Source organism: Leucoraja erinacea, chromosome 1, assembly GCF_028641065.1.
Source record: "Leucoraja erinacea ecotype New England chromosome 1, Leri_hhj_1, whole genome shotgun sequence".
Classification (NCBI taxonomy): domain Eukaryota; kingdom Metazoa; phylum Chordata; class Chondrichthyes; order Rajiformes; family Rajidae; genus Leucoraja; species Leucoraja erinaceus.
This window is the reverse complement of record NC_073377.1, coordinates 111,007,594-111,023,854: the sequence shown is the minus strand read 5'-3', so window position 1 is coordinate 111,023,854 and position 16,261 is coordinate 111,007,594. Positions and strand designations below refer to the sequence as shown.

At 46.6% G+C, this 16,261-nt stretch overlaps 1 protein-coding gene across 3 annotated transcripts in view; it reads left to right on the top strand.

The window, feature by feature from the left end:
- The window catches only part of bmpr1ba (bone morphogenetic protein receptor, type IBa), a 405,420-nt gene that overhangs the window by 353,474 nt on the left and 35,685 nt on the right, over positions 1-16,261 (top strand). For all 3 annotated transcript variants that reach the window (XM_055641394.1, XM_055641412.1, XM_055641403.1), the window contains 3 exons: positions 445-604; positions 1,214-1,316; positions 5,518-5,620. In XM_055641394.1, the coding sequence (XP_055497369.1) occupies positions 445-604; positions 1,214-1,316; positions 5,518-5,620 (366 nt within the window). The remainder of the gene's footprint in view (positions 1-444; positions 605-1,213; positions 1,317-5,517; positions 5,621-16,261) is intronic.

The following is a 16,261-nucleotide window of genomic DNA, read 5'->3' as shown; positions in this document are numbered from 1 at the left end:
GTAAATCTCCGAGTTCGAATCAGGGCAAACTCGGAAGAGCTCTTGGAATTAACTCGTACCGTGGGACAGGGGTTTCACGGTGGCGCAGCGGTAGAGTTGCTGCCTTACAGCGAATGCAGCGCCGGGGACCCGGGTTCGATTCCGACTATGGGCGCTATCTTTATGGAGTTTGTACGTTCTCCCCGCGATCTGTGTGGGTTTTCTCCGAGATCTTCGGTTTCCCCCCACACTCCAAAGATGTCGAGGTTCGTAGGTTAATTGGCTAGATAAATTGGCTTGATAAAATGTAAAAATTGTCCAACTTACAGTATAGTCCCTGGTGGACTCTTCGGACGTAATGACCCAGGTGCAAGGTAAACTAAACTAAATTAAACCATTCTCTAAGGTTGCTGATGCCCATCCCCACATTCTTTAATCAGCCTAACCTCTGAACTCTTTTCACAGGTAACTGTTTGGACAACATGCTTCTACGAAGTACGGGCAAGCTGAGTGTGGAAAACAAGGGGGAGTATGGAGACAGCACAGTGTCAACGCCTCCTCAGAGGGATCTGTGGTGTCACTGCCACCACCATTGTCCTGAAGAGTCTGTGAACAACACCTGCAAGTAAGTTAGTGGAGCAGCGAGCGGCCTCACATACCGTCCACATACAGTGAGATGCTGCCATAAGGCAAAGGAGCAGCACTAGCCTATTTACCCCATCAAGTCTACTCCGCCATTCAATCACGGCTGATCTGCTTTTCGTTCTCCTGCCTTCTCCGAGGAACCTTTGACACCCTCACTCTGGCACTGTACGGTAGAGCGTACAGCGCCACTGTGCCGCCCACGTCTTTGTGTACTGGTCGCCCATTCTGATTTCTCCAGAGATGCTGCCTCACCTGCTGAGTTACTCCAACAGTTTTTTTTTTATTTCGTGGTATACACCAGCATCTGCAGTTCTCTGTTTCGAATACTTTAATTCAGTTTACAGATGCAGCATAGAAACAGGCTCTTCGTCCCACCGAGTCCACGCCAACTATTGATCACCCCTTCACACTTGTTCTATATTATCCCAGTTTCACATCCTACACGGGGGCAATTTACACAAGGAAATTAACCTACAAACCCGCACGTCTTTGGGATGTGTCCATCTTCTAAACTAAACTGATCCTTTCTGCCTAAGTGCTCTTTGTTACCTGTATCGGGTTTATTGCAATTACATTTCTGTGTCCACAGAACAGATGGCTACTGTTTCACCATCATGGAGGAAGGAGACTCTGGAGGGCATGTCATCACCTCTGGATGTCTGGGCAAAGAGGGCTCGGACTTCCAGTGCCGGGTGAGTAGCCTTGGTGTATACCTTCTCCTGAAGTCTTTCAAAACGTCTTTTTCTATAGTCAGGGTATCAAAACCAAAAGGGAATAAGTAGACTATCTATGATCGGACTTTACTGGACATTATCTTGCACGAAGGGTGGCATGGTGGCACAGCAGTGGAGGTGTAGTCTCACAGCGCCAGAGACCCAGGTTCAATCCTGACCACTTGTAGTCTGTACAGAGTTTGCACGTTCTCCTTGTGACTGCATGGGTTTTCTCCGGTTGCTCCAGTTTCCTCCCACACTCCAAAGACATGAAGGTTTGCATGTTAATTGGCTCTGATAAAGATTGTATATTGTCCCTAGTGTGCAAGATAGTGCTAGTATATGGGGTGATCGTTGGTCGGCTGGTGGGACCGGCCCTGTACGGAGACCACTCGACCTCCGCGAGGCCGAAGGACCCGTTTCCGCGCTGTATCTCTAAACTAAAACTAAACTAAACTAAGGATCTGCAGAAGGTACACAAAATTGCTGGAGAAACTCAGCGGGTGCAGCAGCAAATGGAGCGAAGTAAATAGGCGACGTTTCGAGCCGAAACCCTTCTTCAGACTGCAGATGCTGGTTCATACCAAATATAGATACAGTGTGCTGGAGCAGGACAGGCAGCATCTCTGGAGAGAAGGAATGGGTGACGTTTTCAGGTCAAGACCCTACTTCAGGGTCGGAGGGGAGTGGGAGATTGTAACCTTCACGTGGCCCACCCTGTTTCAACGAATGCAATCAACCAGGCGTGCACAAACAGAAGATCAAACAGAACAAGTTGTCTTACAACTTTAGGCTGTGCACGCCCCACGCAAGAAGAAGAAGGGACAGAGGGAGGAGGAGAACCTCTTCAAAGTAGGCACAGCTTGGGGAGATTTCGTAATGGAGCAGCCTGAAGATGGGTCTCCATTCCTTCTCTCCAGAGATGCTGCCTGTCCCACTGAGTTACTGCAGCGTTGTGCATCTATCTGCAGAACTCAGACCTGTAAGTGGGTCTTCAGCTCTGTGGTTACCATGTGACCAGGCAACATTGCTCTTGTGCCCAGTGGCCGTGGCCGCACTTTGCAGCAGTTAATCTTGAGGGCGTGCAGCGGTGTGGAACCCGCCCGCCCGCCCGGTGTAAACTAGTGGCAACAGAACACCATAAAACTCCCCTTTCACACGGGCAGGTGTAATCAATCTGATCCGCGCTGATTGGAGCCAGATTTCACACAGATCCGCTGACGCATAAATCACACAAGAGCGGAGAGGAAGGATTTCAGCTCAGGGTTTTGACCTGTAATTGTGTGCATGTGTAATGAATGTGCTGTACCAACTTCACAGAGTGCAGGGTCCCCTGTCGTATGAACACCGTATAGTTCCTCTCTTGCTGTGGCAGATTTGTTCAACTGTACAGACCACCCGAAGGCAGAATTGTTAGGGGAGGTAATTTATTGAATTCCCTTCAGGACAACTCGCCGTTTTATTAAGTATTTTATCGTTGGAGCGCAGGAGGATGAGGGGCGATCTCATAGACGTGTACAAAACCATGATAAGAATAGATTGCGTTGTCTCTTGCCCAGAGTAGGGGAAGCAAGAACCAGAGGACATGGGTTAAAGGTGAGGGGGGAAAATGTAATAAGAATCTGAGGGGCAACGTTTTTGCACAAAGGGCGGTGGGTGCATGGAGGGAGTTGCTGGAGGAGATAGTTGAGGCAGGGCTAATTGCAACGTTTAAGAAACAATTACACAGGTACATGGATAGGACAGGTTTGGAGGTATATGGGCCAAACACCGCCAGGTGGGACTAGTGTCACTGGGCAAGTCGGGCTGAAGGGCCTATTTCCACACTGACCCTGTGGATCGTGCCCAACCTGCCTTCCCTCATTGCTGACTCTTGCAGACTTTACTTTACATTTTAGACTCAGATACAGTGTGGAAACAGGCCCTTCAGCCCACCAGGTCCATGCTGACCAAGCCATCTGTACACTAGTTCTACGGTACATATTAATTTACTTTAGAGATAAAGCGTGGTAACAGGCCCTTCATGCCACAGAGTCCCACCGACCAGCAATCGCCCCGTACACCAGCACTGGCCTGCACACTAGGGACAATTTGCAATTTACAGAATCCAATTAACCTACAAGTCTATACCTCTTTGGAGTGTGGGAGGAAACCGGAGCACCCGGAGAAAACCCACGTGGTCACAGGGAGAATGTACAAGCTCCATACAGACAGCACCCAAAGTCAGGATTGATCCCGGGTCTCTGGCGCTGTAAGGCAGCAACTCTACCACTGCGCCACCATGACAACCCCAAGAACCTTGGAGTATTGTGTTTGGTTTTGGTCACCCTGCTATCGGAGAGATATATTAGGCTGGTAAGGGCACAGCGAAGCAACCAGTCACTTTTAAACAAACTAACGTAGTGAAAAATGGCGAAATGAATGCAGCATGTTACTGAAGATAGACACAAAGTGCTGGGGTTACTCAGCGGGTCAGCCAGCATCTCTGGAGTAAAAGGATGGGTGATGGTTTGGCTCGACATCCTTCTTCAGACTAAAAGTAGAGGGGAGGGAACTGAAGGTAAGGAAAGGCCAAGATAAACCGGCAACGAGGAAATGACCAAGGAAGAATGGAATCCATAACGGCCCATTGTTGGCTGGGGAAGAGGTGATAATGAAGGGATACAAGGTTGCGAACAGTGAAATTGTAAGATGATTAAGGTAGGGGAGGGGAGGAGGGAGAGAATGCAAAGGTTACTTGAAATGAGTGAAATCAACGTTCATACCGCTGGGTTGTAAGCTGCCCAGTGTTATTGCCTGTAGAAGGAATTTGAATATAAATTAAGTACCCTTTTTTTGATTGATAATGTGCATTGAGGATGTCTGATCTAAAATAAAAGAATTTTTAGTTTATTATTATTGTCAGAGTGAAAAGGTACAGTGAAAAACCTCTTTGGTTGCATGCTATCCAGTCAGTGAAAACACTATACATGATTATGGCTCGAAGGGCCAAATGGCCTCCTCCTGCACCTATTTTCTATGTTTCTATGGTTACAATCAAGCTGCATATAGTGTGCAAATACAGGATAAAGGGAATTACGTTTAGTGCAAAATAAAGTCCAGTAAAGTCCAATTAAAGATATTCCGGGGAGTCTCCAATGATGGAGATGGTTGATCAGGACCGCTCTCTGGTCAGTGATAGGATGTTTAGTTGCCTGATAACAGGTGGAAAGAACATCATTGTTCCCCTCTCCATTATCCTTCCTATTGGAAAATCCCCTCAACATTCCTGAAAATATGTCTGAATTGGAATATTAAGAAGGGAAAGGGTGACTGAGTGTGGCGGTGGTTGTAAATGGTGGCACAGCGGGTAGAGCAGCCGCCTCACAGCCCCAGTGACCCGGGTATGATCCTGACCTCGCATACTGTTTGTGTGGAGTTTGCACGTACTCCCTAGGAACGCGTGGATTTCCTCCAGGTGCTCCAGTTTCTTCCCCTTCCCCCCCCCCCCCCCCCCCCCCCACACATCCCAAAGATGTACGTGTTTTGTATGTTAATTAGCTTCTGTAAGTTGCCCCTCGTGTACAGAGTAGATGCAGAAGTAGAATAAGGTAGAACTAGTGTGAACGGGTGATCGATGGTCGGCGCGGACTCGATGGGTCGATGGCTCTGTTTGCATGTGTATCTCTAAACTAAACTAAATTAAACTAAACTAAATGATTAGAAAACAAGTCCATGGTTGTGATCGCATTAGAGTTGTGCAGGTCGGTTCAGGAACCCGATGGTTGTAGGAAGGTATCTGTGCTGACCCTGCGCAGGCTTCTGGAGCTCCTAAACAACGGTAGCCGTGGACACAGCATGGACTGGGTGGGCCAAAGGGCCTGTTTCCATGAAGTGCCTCTAAAATAAACCAAAACAGATAGAAAGAGAAGAATGAAGAAGGTAGACAAAAATGCTGCAGAAACTCAGCGGGTGAGGCAGCATCTATGGAGCGAAGGAAATAGGCGACATTTCTGGTCGAGACCCTTCTTCAGACCCGAAACGTCGCCTATTTTCCTTCTACCTATTTTTGTCTGCCTTCGATTTTCCAGCATCTGCAGTTCCTTCTTAAACAGAATGAGGAAGGAATTTTTTTCAAAAGATGTGAATGTTCTCACCAGTTTATACTTTCTAATTCACTCTTCCTCCTTTTCCGGTTTAGGACACACCCAAGTCATCGCAACGGAGAGCGATCGAGTGTTGCACAGACCGAGATTTCTGCAATCGAGATCTACACCCCACCCTTCCACCCCAGGACAGCATAGGTAAAGTGTAAGAGGCATGAATAATGAAAGAACTGGATAGAGTCATAAGATCACAAGGAATAGGAATAGAATTAGGCCCATTGGGCCCATCAAGTCTACTCCGCCATTCAATCATGGCTGATCTATCTCTCCCTCTTAACCCCATTCTCCTGCCTTCTCCCTCTAACCTATGACACCTGTGGAGAGGATGTTTGCACTGGTGGGAAAGTCTAATACCAGAGGGCATCGCCTCAGAATAAAAGGCCGTACTGTAGAAAGGAGATGAGGAGGAATTTCTTTAGCCTGAGGGTGGTGAATCTGTGGATCGCATTCCCACAGACGGCCCTGGAGGCCATCGGTGGGCGTTTTAAAAGTGGAGATTGATACGTTGTTGATTAGTAAGGGTGTCAAAGGTTACGGAGAGAAGGCAGGAGAATGATGTTGAGAGGGGAAAAATAGTTCACCCATGAACGAAAGCCAATGTAAACTCAATTGGCCAAATGGCCTAATTCTGCTCTTATGTCTTATGGTCCTATGGTGCCATCTCACAGTATGTGAACTGTATTCATTAAATATTACTGCCCAGAGTGGAACAAGAGGAATGAATTGATAGAGATTAAAGAAAAGGTGCTGCAGCAATTGAGACGAACTAGATTGGACTTCAAAAGCCAAATAGCTTGCAGTTTATCCCACAAACTCTTCACTGTTTGTGTCTCAGTTTGTGGATTCTTATCTTGCTCTCAAATCTAGTACGAGGTTACTATCCTGTCCATGTACTCGAACTGAAGTTACTAATTTTAAAGTCTGTGAATGAAAGATTTTTCTTAAAGGTGTAGTGAAGTTTGGGTGTTTGAGTTATAGTCATATATAGCATGGAAACCCAACATACCCATGGTGACCAAGATGCCCCATCTACATCCCAGTCCCATCTGCCCCATTTGGCCCATATCCCTCCAAACCTTCCCTGTCCAATTACCTGTCCAAATGTCTTTTCAATATTGTTTATTACCAGCCTCAACTACCTCATCTGGCAGCTCGTTATATATACCCATGTGTGTAAAAAGTGTTTCTCAAATTCCTATTAAATCTCTCCCCTCCCACCTTATACCTACTGTATGTCCTTAGACTTTAAAGATACAGCACAAAAACAAACCCTTCGGCCCACAGAATCCGTGCCACCCAGCGATCAACCCAGTACACTAGCACTATCCTACACACTAGGGACAATTTACAATTTTACAGAAGCCAATTAACGTGCAAACCTGCATGCCTATGGAGTGTGGGAGGAAACTGGTGCACCCGGAGAAAACCCACACGGTTAAAGGGGAGAACGTACCAACTCCGTACAGACAGCACCGTAGTCAGGATCGAACCTGGATCTCTGAACCCTGTTAAAAAAGGCAGCAATTCTACAGCTGCACCCCTGTGCCTCCTTATGGAGTTAGGTCACAGGTCAGCTGCGTTTCCCTGCGCATCGCACCATGTTCAATGGGCTGAATGGCCTGCTCCCGTGACAAAATTCCAGCGTTCACACAAATAAAAAACTGAAAGAGCCAGCAGTTCATAGAAACAATATGCTGGAGTAACTCAGAGGAACAGGCAGCATCTCTGGAGAGAAGGAATGGGTCAGCAGTTCAGACAGGCAGCGAGGAACTGTGATCCGCCCATCATTTGCCAAAGAAAAACAAAATAGTTGATTCTTTCCCAAGTTCGCTCACATCCTTAGGAGTTTGAACTCGGCAATAAAAATAGACCTATTTAGCGACAAACAACAGAATTCCTTCTGGAAACGCAAACAGGTAGTGAATTAACAACTTGCCTTTAACCAAATAAATATACCATATTCCTCGCCAGAACGCTGAGATTACTTGGGAAGAGGTGGAAAAACAGCCAACATAATCAGAGACTTGTCCCACCCCGGACATTCCTTCTTCTCTCTGCTCCTGTCTGGCAGAAGGCACAGAAACTTGAAAGCGAGCACCACCAGAATCAGGAACAGCTTCTTCCCCTCTGTTATTAGGCTTCTGAAAGGACCTTCCATAAGCTAGGCTTCTATCCGATTCACCTCTACACCTTTGCAGCCACTGGGTTCTCTCTCTGGAATTGATGCACTACAATAGCTGAGAACTATATTCTGCACTTATTATCTTCCCTCTTTTATATCTGTATTGTATCTTCTTCTTCTTGCTTATGGCATGCACAGCCTAAAGTAGGATAACTTGTTCTATTTGATCTTATTTGATTGTGCACGCCGGGTTGATTGCATTCGTCGAAACAGGGCGGACCACGTGAAGGTTGCAATCTCCCACCCCGTGTTGTATCTGATTGTACCTGTGTATGGTATATCTGGACTGATTGGATAGCATTTGACACAAAGCTTTTCATTGTATGTTTGGTTACACATGAGAGTAATAAACATAGAAAATAGAAGAGTACAGCACAGGAACAGGCTCTTTAGCCCACAATATGTGCCAAACATGATGCAAACTTAAACTGATCTAATCTGCCTATATCCCTCTATTCCTTGTACTTCCATGTGCCTTTCTAAAATCTCCTTAAACAACATTAACATATCTGCCTCCACCACCATCCGTGGTAATGCGTTCCAGGCCCCAGCCACTCTGTAAAAATCTTGACCCACACATCTCCATTAAATTTTCTGTGTAGGAAAGAACTGCAGATGCTGGTTTAAATTGAAGATAGAAATAAAATGCTGCAGGAACTCAGCGGGACAGGCAGCATCCCTGGAGAGAAGGAATAGGTGACGTTTTAGGTCAAGAAATGGGTGGGACAGAAATAGAATGTAGTTGGAGACTAGGGTGGCCAACTGTCCTGTATTAGCCGGGACATCCCGTATTTTGGGCTAAATTGGTTTGTCCCATATGGGACCGCTCCTTGTCCCGTATTTGACTGCTGCTACTTGGGTCGAGGGGACTGTCGGGTCGGAGAGCTGCATCAGGCCTCGCATCACCCGTCCCGACGTAGAGCAGCCATGGAGTGCAGCAGCAGCGCCTCGCCCGTGGCCCGTCGGTCGGCAGCCTGGCCAGCTGCCCGACCTTCGGGCCTTCGCTGGCAGCCAACACCACCATCCCTCCTTGTCATGGTCGATCACCGGTTCATGAGTTGGATGGGGTGCTGGACCAAAACCTTTCAGCTGGCCCGTCGGCTGGGCTTTGTGTGCTGTCCAGCACCCGGGCCAACTCATCATTCACCCAGCCACGGCCGAGTCGGTCAACGAATTGCCGTCGGGAATTTGTCCCTTATTTTGACCTTTTGCCCCTTATTTGGGAGTGAGAAAGTTGGCAACCCGATCGGAGACAGTCACACTGGTGGGAGAACTGGGAAGGGGGAGGGGATGGAGAGAGAGGGAAAGCAAGGGCTATTTGGAGTTAGAGAAGTCAATGTTCATACCGCTGTGGTGTAAGGGACAGGAACGGTGGAACAGAAAGGAGAGAGGAGGGAGGAGGGGGGGTAGGGAGAGCAGAAAGGGGGGGGGGGGGGGGGGGGGGGGGGAAGAGGGGGGAGTGGAGGGGAGAAAGATGGAGCGAAAGGGTGGGAGGGAGAGGGAAGTGGGAAAGGAGGATGAGGGGAATGGGGCAAAAGGGTTGGAAAGGTAAACAGGGGAGAAGGGGATGGGGAGGGAAAGGGATGGAGGGGGAGGGGAGTTAGGGGGACGAAAGGCGGCAGGGGGAAAGGGGTGCAAAGTGGGAGGGGAAGGGGAAGGGGAAAGGGCTAGTCTTGGGTTAGTCTCGTCTGGTCTTCATACAGTCTGATTGCACCGACTGACTGGTACAACATGCAGACTTTGCATAATAGCTCTCGACAAATTGAACTCACTGATGTTAACATCAAAGGAGATTCTGTGGTGAACAGCTGGTGTGATGATATTCCAGTGGGAGGTTAGAGACCAGGGCTGTGCGAATGTATACAACTGTTTGCCGTGGAGACTAGTGAAGGATTACCTGTAACGATTCCAATTAGTTTCTCATCGCCTTTGATTTTGTTTGAACGTTGAGACCGTTTCAAAACTATTCTGAAGCTGTTTCAAAGCACAGCTCCCGCCTGATTATCATTGGTCTGTCATGGCCATTTAAGCTGACTGTCATATATAATCAAAATCCCAAATCAGAGCCGTGTGCGTAGAGAAATCAAAGTACTTTTAACGTTAAGCAATCTTTACATGGGATGAATAATATCCCAAGAATTCCAGGGTTGCGGGAGGGAAAGATAGTTTGACGATACTGTTCTCCCAAGGAACAACTTGGAATACAAATTGGAGGAACAGCACCTCATATTTTGCTTGGGCCACTTACAACCCAGGGGTATGAAGTTGATTTTTCTAACTTCAAGTAACCCCTGCACTCCCTCTCTCTCCATCCCTCCCCCACCCTAGTCATCGTACTAGTTTCACTGTCGTCCTGCTGAGGTTCCCTGTTTGTACCATCATTATCACCTTCCCCACTGCCAACAGGGCTGCAGGGTGGCGCAGCGGTAGAGTTGCTGCCTTACAGCGGCAGAGACTCGGGGTCGATCCCAACTACGGGTGCTGTCTGTATGGAGTTTGTACGTTCTCCCCGTGAACACATGGGCTTTATCCAAGATCTTCGGTTTGCTCCCACAATCCAAAGAAGTACAGGTTTGTCGGTTAATTGGCTCAGTATAAATGTAAATTGTCCCTAGTGTACGTAGTGTAATGTTAATGTGCGGAGATCACTGGTCGGTTCGAACTCGGATGGCCGAAGAGCCTGTTTCCGCACTGTATCTCTAAACTAAACTAAACTAAACTAAACTAAACTAAACTAAACATTGAATCAGATTCAGATTCAGATTCAACTTTAATTGTCATTGTCGGTGTACAGTACATAGACAACGATAGTCAGAGTGAGGCCAAACTCAAATTGGAGGAACAGCACCTCATATTTTGTTGGGCAGCTTACAGCCCAGCGATATGAATATTGATTTTTCTAACTTCAAGTATTTTTTTCTTTAAACCAACAATGGACCATTGTGGGCTCCACCTTTCCTTGATCAACGTTGCTGGCTTTGATCTGTCTTTTTGCATATCTTTCATTAATTTGTTCTGTACCTTTTTCATATCTCTCGGTTCCCTCTCCCCTGAACACCTCTCAGTCTGAAGAAGGGTCTCGACCCAAAAAGTTACCTATTCCTTTTTTCCAGAGATGCTGCCTGACCCGATGAGTTACTTCAGACTTTTGTGTCTATCTTGGTGATGGAATACTTTCCACTTGCCCAGATGAGGTTTAGTTGCAACAGAAGCTCAAAGCTTATATTAGGCAAGTTTTGGGCCCCATATTTGAGGAGGAATGCTGTGGAGCATAAAATGGTCCAGAGGAGGCTTATGAGAAGCCTCAATTGTAATCGTGTATAGTCTTTCCACTGACTGGTTAGCATGCAACAAAAGTTTTTCACTGTACCTCGGTACACGTGACAATAAATTAAACAAAATTAATATTGAAAGGCCTGGATAGAGTGGATGTGGAGAGGATGTTTCCACTTGTGGGAGAGTCTAGGACCAGAAGGCACAGCCTCAGAATAGAATAACATATCTTTAGAATGAAAATGAGGAGGAATTCCTTTAGCCAAAGGGTGGTGAATCTGTGGAATTTATAATCACAGATGGCTGTGGAGGACGTCAACAAGAATAAAAAAAACTGCAATTGATTAGTAAAGATGTCTATAATGCCCCTGTCCCACTTAGGAAACCTGAACGGAAACCTCTGTAGACTTTGCGCCCCACCCAAGGTTTCCATGCAGTTCCCGGAGGTTGCAGGTGGTTGCCGGAGGTTGCAGGTAGTGGAAGCAGGTAGGGAGACTGACAAAAACCTCCGGGAACCTCCGGGAACCGCACGGAAACCTTGGGTGGCGCGCAAAGTCTCTAGAGGTTTCCGTTCAGGTTTCCTAAGTGGGACAGGGGCATTAGGTTATGGGGAGAAGGCAGAAGAATGGAGTTGAGAAGGAAAGATAGATCAGCCATGATTGAATGGCGGAGTAGACTTGATGCGCCGAATGGCCTAATTCTTCCCTATGTCTTATGAGCACATCCACTACAAGGGGAAAGGAACAGGGGTATTGGGAGGATGGAAGATCGCGGGACAAATGCATCCACGTCAAGGAGGGATGAGCAAGAAAAAGGGAAGGCCTGTTTCCATGTTGTTTGACTTTATGACCATGAATGTACAGAATCTTTTAACTGGGGCAGGGGTAGGATAGGGGAATCAAGAATCAGAAGTCATAGGTTTAAGGTGAGAAGGACAAGATTTTATAGGAACCTGAGAGGCAACTTTTTCCACACAAAGGGTGATGGGTGTATGGAACGAGCTGCCAGAGGATGTAGTTTAAGAGGTGCAGTAACAATATTTAAATGGCAATTGACAGGTACATGGATAGGAATGGGTCAGATGAACATGGACATAGAATATCGAACAGCACAGCACTGGGGTTGGCCCTTGGGCCCACAGTGTCCAGCTGAACATGATGCCAAGTTAAATTAATTCCCGCTGCCTGCACGTGATCCATATCCTTCCATTCCCTGCATATATATGTGCCCATCCAAAAGCGCTTTAAAAGCTACTATTGTATCGACCTCCACCACCACCCCCGGCAGCGCATTCCAGGCACCCACCACGCTCTGTAAAAAACATTCCTACATCTACTTTAAGCTTTGCTCCTCTCACTATAGAACGATGCCATCTAGTCATTTGACATTTCCAACCTGGGTGGAATATGGGTCAAATCGTGGCAAATGGGACTGACTAGGATGGGCAACTTGGTCGGCATGGACAGATGGGCCTGTTTCCGTGCTGTATGACTCAATGGCTGCAGCAGTTGTAGAACCATACAGTGTGGAAACAGGCCCTTCGGCCCAACTTGCCCACACCGACCAACATGCCCCATCTACACTAGTCCTATCTGTCTGCTTTTGGCCCATATCCCTTCTAAACCTGTCCTATCCATGTTCTTGCCACGTGGCACCAATGAACAATGAATATCATTTATAGCGTGCTAACCAGTCAGCGGAAATATTATACATGATTATAATCGGGCCGTCCACAGTGTACAAGTACAGGATGATAAGAATAACATTTAGTGCAAGATAAAATCCGATCAAAGATAGTCTGATGGTCTCCAACGAGATAGATAGTAGGTCAGAACCGCTCGATAGTTGGTGATAGGATAGTGTGACATGATAACAGCTGATAGTATCTGCCTCAACCACCTCCTTCAGCAGCTTGTTACATGTGCCTAATATCCTTTGTATAAGAAAAGTTGTCCTTCAAAATCCTATTAAATCTGAGCTGAGTTGCTCCAGCACCGTCCTTTTATGTAAAGCAGCATCTGCAGGTCCTTGTTTCTAACAATATTTGTTATTTAGCCACTTGCTCCTAAACCACCCACCTCCCATAGAGCTGAAATAAATGAGCAAACTAGGTCAATGAAATGGCAAGGTTGAATATTACTCCACGTCACCCTGTAGACAGTCAGTGGAGATTAGTGACGCTAACATAAATATTTTAAATGCAACCATCAGAGGTCATTTACTATCAGTGCAAGACAAATGACTTTCTCAATCAAAGTTGCATTCTTTTCAAAACCTTGCATTGATTGCTCATCAGCAACAAATTGTAAGGAAATGTATATATTTAAGTGGCACCATTCACATTCCTTTTAGAGCTTCCCAAAGCCCTTTGGCTTTAAAGCCAGTGAAATCCTTCTTATGTGCATTGCTGTAATGTGGGAATTGCAACAGTCAAGAACCAGAGGACATAGCAAGGTATAAGGCAAGAGAGGGAAAGATTTAATAGGAACCTGAGAGGCAACGTTTTCACCCAGAGGGGGGCGGGTATATGGGACAAACTGCCAGAGCTGGTTGTTGAGGCAGGTAGTATTACAACTTTTAAAAAGCATATGGACAGGTACATGGAAAGGAAACATTTGGAGGGATATGGGCCAAATGCAGGACAAAATTAGGGCATATGGTATTGGGGGTAGGGTACTGACATGGATAGAAAATTGGTTGGCAGACAGGAAATAAAGAGTAGGGATAAACAGGTCCCTTTCAGAATGTCAAGCTGTGACTAGTGGGGTACCGCAAGGCTCGGTGCTGGGACTGCAGCTATTTACAATATATATTAATGATTTAGATGAAGGGGTTAAAAGTAACATTAGTAAATTTGCAGATGACACAAAGCTGGGTAGCAGTGTGAACTGTGAGGAGGATGCTATGAGGATGCAGGACGACTTGGACAGGTTGGGTGAGTGGGAAGATCTGAGGGGTCCTTGTTCATCAGTCACTGAAAGTTAGCATGCAGGTACAGCAGGCAGTGAAGAAAGCGAAGGCATGTTGGCTTTCTTAACAAGAAGAGTTGAGTATAGGAGCAAAGAGGTCTTTCTGCAGTTGTACAGGGCCATAGTGAGACCACCCCTGGAGTATTGTGTGCAGTTTTGGTCTCCAAATTTGCTTGCTATTGAGGGAGTGCAGCGTAGGTTCACGAGGTTAATCCCAGGATGGCGGGACTGTCATATGTTGATAGTATGGAGTGGCTGGGCTTGTATACTCTGGAATTTAGAAGGATGAGAGGGGATCTTATTGAAACATATAAGATTATTAAAGGTTTGGACACGCTAGAGGCAGGAAACATGTTCCTGATGTTGGGGGAGTCCAGAACCAGGGGCCACAGTTTAAGAATAAGGGGCAAGACATTTAGAATGGAGATGAGGAACAACTTTTTCCCACAGTGTTGTGAATCTGTGGAATTCTCAGCCTCAGAAGGCAGTGGAGGCCAATTCTCTGGAGGCTTTCAAGAGAGAGTTAGATAGATCTCTTAAAGATAGAGGAGTGAAGGGATATGGGGAGAAGGCAGGAACGGGGTACTAAATGTGGATGATCAGCCATGATCACAGTGAATTGCTGTGCTGGCTCGAAGGGCCGAATGGCCTACTCCTGCACCTATTGTCTACTGTCTATTGGGACTAGTGTAGATGGGCAAGTTGATTGGCATGGACAAGTTGGACTGAGGGGCCTGTTTCTACGTTGTATGACTGTATAACAATCAATGTGCATAGAACAACCATAATTACCAACGTGCTAATGACCAGCAATTTAGTTTTTTACTGACGTTGATTGAGAAATGAATCCCGACCCAAACATCGTTAGCCCATTGATACTACAGATACAGCCTGACTCGCTGAGTTTTTCCGACACTTTGTGTTTTGCTTATTTTCATGAGGTGCTTTTTTTGCAGTAGATGGAGCAATCCTTCCATGCTTGGAAAATGTATGTCATAAAACCCCTAAGAGGGGCACAGTTTCCAAGTTCTTGGTGCATAGGGAAGCTGTTTGTGCAAGCCTGTGTTTTAATTGCTGATGGGAGGTTAGTTATGATATCATTTATTACCAGAATAAACTTGGACTCCCCACTGTATTGGAGTTGCCTCATAAGGAACGATTACGCAGGTTGAGCCTGTACTCAATCACGTTAAGAATAACATGAGCTGCTCTTAAGATTCCAATGAGGCTTGGTGAAGCCTTGCTGAGAGAATGTTTCACTCCATGGGGGAGTCATTGGAGCAGAATTTGGCCATTCGGCCCAACAAGTTCATTCTGCCATTCAATCATGGCTGATCTATCTTTCCCTCTCAACCCCATTCTCCTGCCTTCTCCCCATGAACCCTTGGCCCCCTTACTAATCAAGAACCTATCATCCCAACTTTAAAAATTCCCAATGACTGAGCCTCCTCCGCTGTCTGTGGCAATGAATTCCAGAGTCATCACCCTCTGACGAAATAAATTCCTCCTCATCTCCTTTCTACGTCCTTTTATTCTGAGGCTGTGTCCTCTGGTCCTAGACTCTCCCACTGGTGGAAACATCCTCTCCACATCCACTCTATCCAGGCCAAGGCTCATGGTCATAGAGTCCTCGAGCTACACAGCAGGGAAACAGACCTTTCGGCCCACCTTGTCCATGCCAACCAAGTTGGCTTACTAGGCAAGTCCCATTTGTCTTTAGAGTTAGATTTTGACTGTCATATGTACCGAGGTACAGTGGAAAGATTTGTATTACATGTTATCCAAATCAAATCAGGTAATACTGCAGATATATACAACCAATTATTTGACCCATAGCTTTCTAATCCCTTCGTATCTATATTTGCCCAATTGGCTTTTAAGAGTCATGATTGTATCCACTTCTACATTTTCCCCAGGCAGCACATTCCAGGTACGGACTACCCTCTGAGTGTAAAATGGTTCTTTATTATCACATAGTGAAATTCCATTTTTTGCATACAGTTCTCTAAAGTATTGCCATAACCAGCACCATCCCCGATTAGTAAAAAGTGTACAAAAATAGTCCACTGCGACTGCGTGCAAGAGTTGCCAGGTTTAAGCACCCCTTTCAACGTGTAGTCCGGTCCAGGCACTCGGTCTCCTGGAGCGGGGCCCGATCCAGGCGAGCCCCAGGCTGCTGCAGGGCCTCCAGCCGTCGCCTCCATCCGGATCGTCCAGCGAACCATCATCCCTCTCCTCGCCCGGCCACCTTCAGCCTTTGTGCCTCGAGGGGACTTTGGGTCAAAAAAGTTGCCCAAAGTCCCTCTTAATCCTCTCCCCTCAGTACAAGAAGGAGATGAGGCCATTTTATTTCCT